Raw genomic sequence first — 8,412 nt, forward strand, 5'->3', positions numbered from 1 at the left:
TGTGTAAAAGTTTTTACAGGAATTTGCCTTTTAGGCTGGAGTTATTGTAAGTTGGTCTGTTATTTTATTTTTCCCTTGTCGAAATGAAATCTAATCTGAAGTTAGCTATAAGTCATGTGAGTTAGAAAATTACTGCCACATCTAATGGCATGTGGATTTTGCCATTTATTCTTTTGTTTTCATTTGTTTTTCTTGTCATCTCAAGTATCTACCTTTGACATTGCCTTAAATTTCTCTCAGGGTTTTGTTTCAGCTGTAACGCATATGCGCTCGTTTGTTCCAGCAATTTATGATTGTACAGTGGCCGTTTCCAAAAACCAGCCTCGACCTACAATGTTGGGAATATGTAGAAGACAATCTTCTGTGGTATGAAGATAATATTACTTGACAGTACTGTAGTGGATTCATTTACCAATGTCGAAATCATATGACCAGATAGGGGTCAAGTTTTTATGCTCATCTTAGCCCAGCAGAAACTGCAAAGGAATTCCTGTAACTGACATACACAAACTGAGTCCCGGGTTTGTTTCAAGTAGCACACAGGATGGATACTTTGATCTAAATAGGCTGGTTTGGAAATTGGGACCCAATAATTGTATGAGTACCACTATTTTCAGAAATCTTCACCCCCTTTCAGCTTTTAGTTTATATGCTTTATTGTGGAACTGAGAAGAGAAATAACATAGAAAGCCCAACAGAACATCAAATATGCCTTTTACCACATGGTGTTGTGATACAGAGAGGTGAGAATATTATCTTCCAATTAATAATTGATGTCACTCTTTTCTTTTACAGATGAAGGTGCAAATCAGGAGACATCAAATGCAGGAGTTGCCAGAAACAGCTGATGGCATTGGACAATGGTGTAAAGATATATTTGTTACAAAGGTATGAACATTGATGTCTCAATATAATTGTTGAGATGTTTGTGCTAGATTTGCAGGGATGCTGGAAAATTCTTTAGTGGACCAATCTGAATCTAACTCGTGCATGCTTTATTTTATATTGCTAATCTTACCAGCCATCATTCTAGGTTTCTTTTTTAATTAATGTATATAATATATATTCACTTTTTCTTTATTTCTTCATTTTTCTCAAACCTTCCAGGATGCTGTATTGGAGAGATACTTTTGTATGGACTCTTTCAGTGACTTACCTCAGCAAGACATTGGTCGACCAAAAAAATCTTTCTTTGTAAGATACCCTTCTAATAATTTGAAGAGAATTAATGATAGTATCCGTTTTCTCATCTATAATCTCATTTTGTTTTGCAAATAGGTTGTCATATCTTGGATATGTGTCCTTGTATATGGTATAACCAAATTCTTTCAGTGGTCTTCTCTCCTATCCTCATGGGAAGGCATTGCATTTTCAGCCACATTCTTGGTCCTCGTTACCATTGTTATGCAAATTCTCATCCAATCCTCCGAGTCCGAGCATTCTACCCCTGTCAATACAGTGACACAAGACCCAATGGAAGAGCAGCTTCTTCAGTAATAATTACTCAATTATCTGTAGCTATTTCATCTGTGATCAGAAAACTCTTCTGATATCATCCTTGGAATTGGTCAATCTACCTATTACCCTGTTATATGGCTTGGAAAATGTAGTATATATTCATAGCTTACATGTGAGTCTGTTGGGCCTACCTATAGAGGTTAAAACTCTATCACCTTGTATGATTAGCATTACAGAACCTTGTTTTCAGTGCATAAAAGCAGTGGTGATTAGTTAAAAATCTGGAATGCAATATTTACAGCTGCTATTTTCTCTGCCATTCCATCAGGTCTTATTAAGGCAACCCTCGACTTAGTGAGGCAGCCCTTATAATGGACAATCCATTATTTATACCACAGATTGCATTTGTAATGCAGTTACCAACCAAAACCAATTAACACTGCTTTTCACTAACTATACAGGAAAGACTTTGGATATGCAGCATTAATAAAGGAAACCCAGCAATCGGAAATTCTCAAAAACCAGAACAAACCTTTCCCTTTTATTATTATTACTCTCATTTTCTCTGCCTATACAGTATTGAACCCATGAGGCCCCCTTTCCTATGCACAGTAGTGGCAAAATGAAGCCATATGCAAGTGAAATGGGTCCAGAGAAACTGTCATGTTTGAGAAGTATACATCTATGCTTTAATTCTTTACAAGTGAAAGTTTAGTTGGAATTTTTTTTTACCCATAAGAAGTACAATAGGCTATTTCTAGCTATCTATGCTAGTCAGCTTCATGTGCTTCAAGTGCTGCAGTTCTCCAAGTTCATTTACTTATTTCTTAACCCGATCACTACTGCTCAGCCTGTGAAAACTTTGTCCACTACTCAAGACTACCAAAATGGATGCTACCCACTTGTTCCTGCTATTGCTGTTTAATAGAACAAACATCTTCTTTAGGTTCACTGGAGACAGCAGCAAAACCACCTTCCCACATTCTTCTCACTGGGTCCACCTACATTCTTATCTTGCTCATCAAGTTTGTGTTCAGCCTCGTTATCAATTTGGCTCTGCAACTCCAAAGTTTCATCAAGCTCTCTTTGCACCTCATCCTCCAGCTGATGTTCCTCTTCCCGTTCCTGCTTACTTGGACCAACATCTTCACCAGGTTCAGAGGAGATTACAGGCACATCATTTGCAACATTTTCCATAATCTTTGCTTTTCCAGCAAGGTGCTTTCGTTCAGCCTCATCCTCAAAATTTATTTCATCAACCTTTCTTTGCACCTCCTCATCCCCATGCTGAAGTTCCCCTTCCTGTTCCTGCTCACGTGGATCAAGTTTAACACCTTCACCACCAGGTTCATAGGAAATTACAGGCACATCCTCTGCAACATTTTCAATAATTTTTGCTTTTTCAGCAAGGTACTTTCGTCGAGCATCATCCTCAAATTTAAAATAAAACTCCAAAGCTTCATCAAGCTTTCTTTGCAGCTCCTCATCCCCACGCTGAAGTTCCCATTCCTGTTCCTGCTCACTTGGACCAACACCTTCACCAGGTTCAGAGGAGAGTAGAGGCACCTCCTCTACAACATTTTCCTCAATCTTTGCTTTTCCAGCAAGGAGCTCTATTTTAACCTCTTCCTCAAATTTCAAATAAATCTCCAATGCTTTATCAACCTTTCTTTGCACCTCCTCATCCTCGAGCTGAAATTTTTCTTCGTGTTCCAGCTCACTTGGATCAACATTTTCACCAGGTTCAGAGGAGATAACAGGTACATCCTCTGCAACATTTTCCATAATTTTTGCTTTTTCAGCTAGGCGCTTTTCTTTACCCTCGTCCTCTAATTTCGTCTGAAACTCCAAAGCTGCATCAATCTTTCTTTGTACCTCCTCATCCTCATGGTGAAGTTCCTCTTCATGCCCCAGCTCCCTTGGAGCAACATCTTCGATAAGTTTGGAGAAGACAACATGCACATCCTCCGCAACATTTTCAGCACTGGTTCCCCCCACGATCTTTGCTTTTTCAGCTAGGCGTTTTTGTTTAGCCTCATCCTCGAATTTCCTCTGAAACTCCGAAACTTCCTCGAGCTTTCTGTGCACCTCCATAGCCTCACGCTGAAGTTCCTCTTCATGCCCCTGCTCCCTTGGACCAACATCTTCGCTAAGTTTGGAGAAGACAACATGCACATCCTCCGCAACATTTTCAGCACTGGTTCCCCCCACGATCTTTGCTTTTTCAGCTTGGCGCTTTTGTTTAGCCTCATCCTCGAATTTCTTCTGAAACTCCAAAACTTCCTCGAGCTTTCTTTGCACCTCCATAGCCTCACGCTGAAGTTCCTCTTCCTGTTCCTGCTTACTTGGACCAACATCTTCCTGTTCCCGTTGCTCCAATTCATCCGGGCTTATGGGAATGTCGCTGAAGCAAAACAAAAATGAAAACACATTGAGCTTTACAGGAAAATGTGAACTCCCACGGCTGACAAATTTTAAGCTAAAAAACAAAAGAAAGGAAGTTTCATAATGCAATTATGGTGGCAAAAACAAAACAAAGACTTACTATTGTTCCACATTTTTGGGATTAAAGGGATGCCGCTCCTTACTACCACCAGTTCCCTACAATACAGGTGTTAAGAAATCAGTTTACACAAAAGATTCAATACACAAGAAAGCTAATTGACATGATAGAAAGAAATAGAACAAAACCAGTAATTCAAACCTCAGAATTTTTGGCCTTGCTGTGATATTTTCCCTTCTTTTTACGCTTTGACTTTCCGTCTCCTTTTTTCGAACTAACACCTCCTTTATCAGTGTTTTTCTTGGCATCGACGGCAAGCTCTGCTAACAGAGCTTCTGCTGCAGTACTAGACTTCTCTGCAGCATCTTTGTCAACCATATCATGTAGGCGTGCCTAGAAAGCAGAAATTCATCTCAAAACCATAAACACATTGATCGACAAGAAGCTTAGAACATTCAAGAAAACGTCCCTATGAAGCCAACACAAACCTGCACAAATGACTTCAACAGGGGAACGATAATGAACCGATAGTCATGAACTAATACGCTCCAAAGTCTCTTCCCCGTCTGCCCTACGGCGAATTTAGTTGTCAGGATTATGGCATCGAGTTTGTAAACCTGAAAACACTCAACTTTGTGAGACAAAAAGGGAACAAAAACACTTAAACCTGGAACAATTCACATGTTCGTAAATCAATTAAACACAGAGAAATAGATTGTATAAGTAGGCTTCGCCGAGAAAAAGATAGGAATAAATTAGTAGTTTACCATTACCCACCTCTCGAGATATATGTTCCCTCTGCTTCTGGATTGCTTTGTTTATGTCAGTGTCTGCTTGTGCTTCTTCCAGAATACTAAGTATGATATCTATCTCATTGCTTGTGCTATCTATCGCAGCATCGCCCTCCATCTCAAGCTCCTCCTTCCGCTTCGACAATAGAGACTCAAAACTCTGTGGGTCGTAATCTGGAATTAGTTCCCTTTTCTTATTTTCCTCGACACATATTCTCTCAACACTCAGCAATGTGTCCTCGTATCTCAAAATCCTGAGTTTTCTGGCTAACATTAACTGCTCACGTGTAAATTCCATCTGAAGGATCTTCACCAAACCCTTTCCCATATTTCTGGTGGTTTCTCTCATACTTGTCCATTCCTTCCACTGCTCCCCAATTTTAGGAACTGCAACACATAATTCATAAACAATAGCGTCACTATCTGCAGACAGCTCTGCCTCATCATTACCACAATCCTCCGCAATAGTTGACGCCACTGCAATCCCATCATCCGGCGCATCAATCCCATCATCCGGCGCATCAATCTGTCCTCGCAGCAGCGATCGCTCATCCAAATGGAGGCAAGAGAAGTCGCTGCTGAAAACAATCCTCTCTTTAAAGCAAGGTCCCTGATAACCTACCGATTCTTCTATCGACAAACGCTCACAAAGAGAACGCAATGAGCAAGCACCAGCCAGATCTTCCAAGAAATCAAGAACGTGTTCAAGCTCCGGCACTTCCAATAAGCATATCGAACGGAGTGTCTGGTGCAGTCCATGATCCTCGAGAATCGATCTTGGGATGCGATTTTGCAGCATGTCCATTGTCATGTCCAGCAGCATAGTGAGATGGCTAGAAGCAAGACAATTTATTTGCGTAAACATTTGCAGGCATGAGCGAATTTTCTCGATGATATCAGCGCGCTTTCTATCATCACAATAATGCCACTGACTAACATTAGAACCTTTAGAGCCATTATCTGCAGTAGACGGCAGATCTTCCATAATCTTGGCCGCAGAAATAGAATCCACAGGCTTCCATACATCAGCTTGAAGCATCTTATGTGCCAAGTCAGGAGCTAATATTTCCGGAGCGGCTGATTGTATGTACTCGGAGTGGGGAGCTATATGCATATCCCCAATGTGGTCCAAATCCCATACTCCGACCGAAAACCTTCCTTCGCAACAACAACATTCCCAAAACTTCCATTTATTTTTCACTTTAGCGAAATCTATTGCTTCTACCAAAGCCTCCTTCACCATCGCCAGCTTGTTCTTATCCAAATACGCTATGAGATCTTCTATTCCTATAGTGAATAATTCCTTCCTTTCTTCGATATCCATGTTGTTCCAGTAAGTCCTGACTCGACCTGTCTTGCCGACGTTGGACATCAGTTTCTTGAGATTTTGATTCTTTCTTTTCTCCGTGAGCCGATCATCCCTCGAGGCTGGACTCGACGCTGGAAATTTGGCCTTCAGCGGCATCGGCTCTGTGATCCCTTTCCTTAACTGTTCTATGTTCTCAAAACCGTTTTTTACGGACGACATAAAATCATTCTCTACAAGCTTCTTCAACCAGTCCTTACTATTCCCACCTCCAAGAAAACTGATCCTCGTCTTGGCCTTCTCGATGACCGTTAAGAACTCCTTTCTCACCGACAAGACTCGCTCGGCCTTGGTCTTTCCCAAGCTACCCTCAAGAGGGTCCGCTGGGTTCTGTAACATCAAAGCGTTCTCGCAATGCCGGATTACTTCTTCGTAATCGGAGACTGAAGTAGGGGAGGCGATCTCCTTCAGCTCGAAAAGCATGGCGACGTTCAATCTAGCGCAGGAGATGGAGTTCGGTGCCATAGAGAAGGCAAGGCCTGCGAACTCGGCCGCTTTCTTCAGGTATTCAACCTTGGACTTATGGTCTTTGAGCAAGGAAGCGGCTCTGTAGTGAAAGACGTTTCGGGTGCTGCGGAGAAGCGCCGAATCCGGGTAGCGGGAAAGGGCGTCATCGACGAGCTCCAAGGCTCTGATATGGTCCCCAAACATGAAAGCACTGACGGCCCGCTCGTATTCAACGGGATACATGGCCGGAGAATCATCGGAAAGAGGCAAATCGGTGGAGGAAGACGGTGCAGGGGACGCTTGTTTGTGGCGCGAAGCAGGGGAAAAATTCTTGTGGGCCATATTCTTGGAGGGAAATTGAGGAAAAAGCGGGTTTTATTTTTTTAAATTTTTTTAAAAATTAAAATAATGAGTCTGGATTAATAAATAGGTAAATAAAATCAGATGAGAAACTTATCCAATATTTCTTTTTCAAAAAATTTGCATCTCACGTAATTAAATTAATTTATATAAATATTAATTTTAAGTATTTACATTTTGAAAACACTTAATAATTACTCTTTTACTTTTTTTTTTTTTTTTTTTTATCTTTATTTATTTATTAATAGGTAATATAAAAAGTTGCGTGATGATTATGTACATTAAAATTATATCTAACATTGCTTAACTATAAATCAAGAGTTTATAATTTTGCTTGCATAATTTCAATCTCGATTGAGATTGAGGCCACCCCAAGGCAAAGGTTAGAATATTTTTGTAAATGACGATGACGACGATGACGATAATAATAATACAGAATAATTAGCTAGCCTTTATGATTTGTCTCAAAATCAGATTAATTATTGCCTATGTTTTTTAGTCGAAAACTTCAATTCTCATGGTTTTAATAAAGATCAATCCTCAAATAAAAATATTCTCGTTTAGATTTAAAGATGAGTTGAATAAAATATTATTAGAATATTATTTTTAATATTATTATTATTTTATGATTTGAAAAAATTAAATTATTTATTATATTTTGTATAAAAATTTTAAAAAATTTTAATAATAAAATAAGATGAATTAAGATGAATCTCGAATCCGAATTTAGTAAATTGACAGAAGCAGTACTATGTCGACAGTCATCTTTGTTAAACATGTGGCGCTTAAAAAATTAAGTACATAAAAACTTAAAACGCAATATTAATATTATATTGCTCATCACGATTCAGGAATAACATTACTAATTTCATCGGCTAAAATGATTATCATGAAAATAGAGGATTAGTAAGAAATCAGGTGAGGGATTAGATGAAAATTAGAATACCAGACCAATTAAGGAATCAGGCAGGCGAGAGGACTGTATATTCAATAAGAAATGAGATCATTTATAAGTTGAGGTGATCACTTTGCGGGCAAAGATGGGGAAGTGTACAAATATCGGATGATGAATGACAATAAGTAGGCAAGAGGTGAGCAAAGGACGAACAAGCAACACACTAGGTGGTGAGCAACACGTTAGGCGGGCACAACTTGACCAGCAAACTGATTAGGACCACGGGTTATGATTTTGGACAAATGATACTTATCTTAATTCTCATTATGCTTCTATCATTTTTTGATGTGATATCAGATGATATCAGATTATTTATTATATTTTATTTGTGAACCTATCATCAAACGTCATATCATAAGATGATGAGAGGATGATGAGAAAATAAATAATAAATAAATTTTTTCTATGATTTTATTGAGATTGGCTAAAAATTTTAGTTAAGCTATAGGCCCAAAAGTTTTGTTTTAAGCCCATTAAGGTTGATTTTGAAGAGTTTTAATAGGCCAATATTTATAGAGACTCAATTGAGATT

The 8,412-nt window shown here is 39.1% G+C and overlaps 2 protein-coding genes across 2 annotated transcripts in view; one reads left to right on the forward strand and one right to left on the reverse strand.

The window, feature by feature from the left end:
- Positions 1-1,667, forward strand: part of LOC108998682 (1-acyl-sn-glycerol-3-phosphate acyltransferase 3-like) — a 13,237-nt gene extending 11,570 nt beyond the window's left edge. Inside the window, exons 8-11 of the mRNA XM_035685513.1 lie at positions 226-366; positions 796-888; positions 1,108-1,194; positions 1,279-1,667. Of these exons, the coding sequence (XP_035541406.1) occupies positions 226-366; positions 796-888; positions 1,108-1,194; positions 1,279-1,497 (540 nt within the window). The 3' untranslated portion in view covers positions 1,498-1,667. The remainder of the gene's footprint in view (positions 1-225; positions 367-795; positions 889-1,107; positions 1,195-1,278) is intronic.
- A 298-nt stretch (positions 1,668-1,965) lies between these two features.
- LOC118344527 (FK506-binding protein 5-like) lies at positions 1,966-5,825 on the reverse strand. The gene is made up of 5 exons (XM_035685469.1): positions 4,739-5,825; positions 4,450-4,578; positions 4,163-4,354; positions 4,004-4,059; positions 1,966-3,862 (listed from the first exon to the last, which is right to left on the reverse strand). The coding sequence occupies exons 1-5, from the start codon at positions 5,789-5,791 to the stop codon at positions 2,407-2,409; spliced, it is 2,886 nt and encodes a 961-aa protein (XP_035541362.1). The 5' UTR covers positions 5,792-5,825; the 3' UTR covers positions 1,966-2,406.
- Between the last annotated feature and the right edge of the window lie 2,587 nt (positions 5,826-8,412).

This window comes from Juglans regia, chromosome 14 (genome assembly GCF_001411555.2).
Source record: "Juglans regia cultivar Chandler chromosome 14, Walnut 2.0, whole genome shotgun sequence".
Classification (NCBI taxonomy): Eukaryota; Viridiplantae; Streptophyta; class Magnoliopsida; order Fagales; family Juglandaceae; genus Juglans; species Juglans regia.

Excerpts from the sequence above, each read along its gene's own strand:
- LOC118344527 (XM_035685469.1), bottom strand. The coding sequence starts at position 5,791 with ATGCTTCAAGCTGATGTATGGAAGCCTGTGGATTCTATTTCTGCGGCC. Across the intron at positions 4,579-4,738 it reads GGGAACATATATCTCGAGAG|GTTTACAAACTCGATGCCAT; the intron begins GTGGGTAATGGT and ends GAGTGTTTTCAG. Across the intron at positions 3,863-4,003 it reads CCCAAAAATGTGGAACAATA|CGACATTCCCATAAGCCCGG; the intron begins GTAAGTCTTTGT and ends GTTTTGCTTCAG.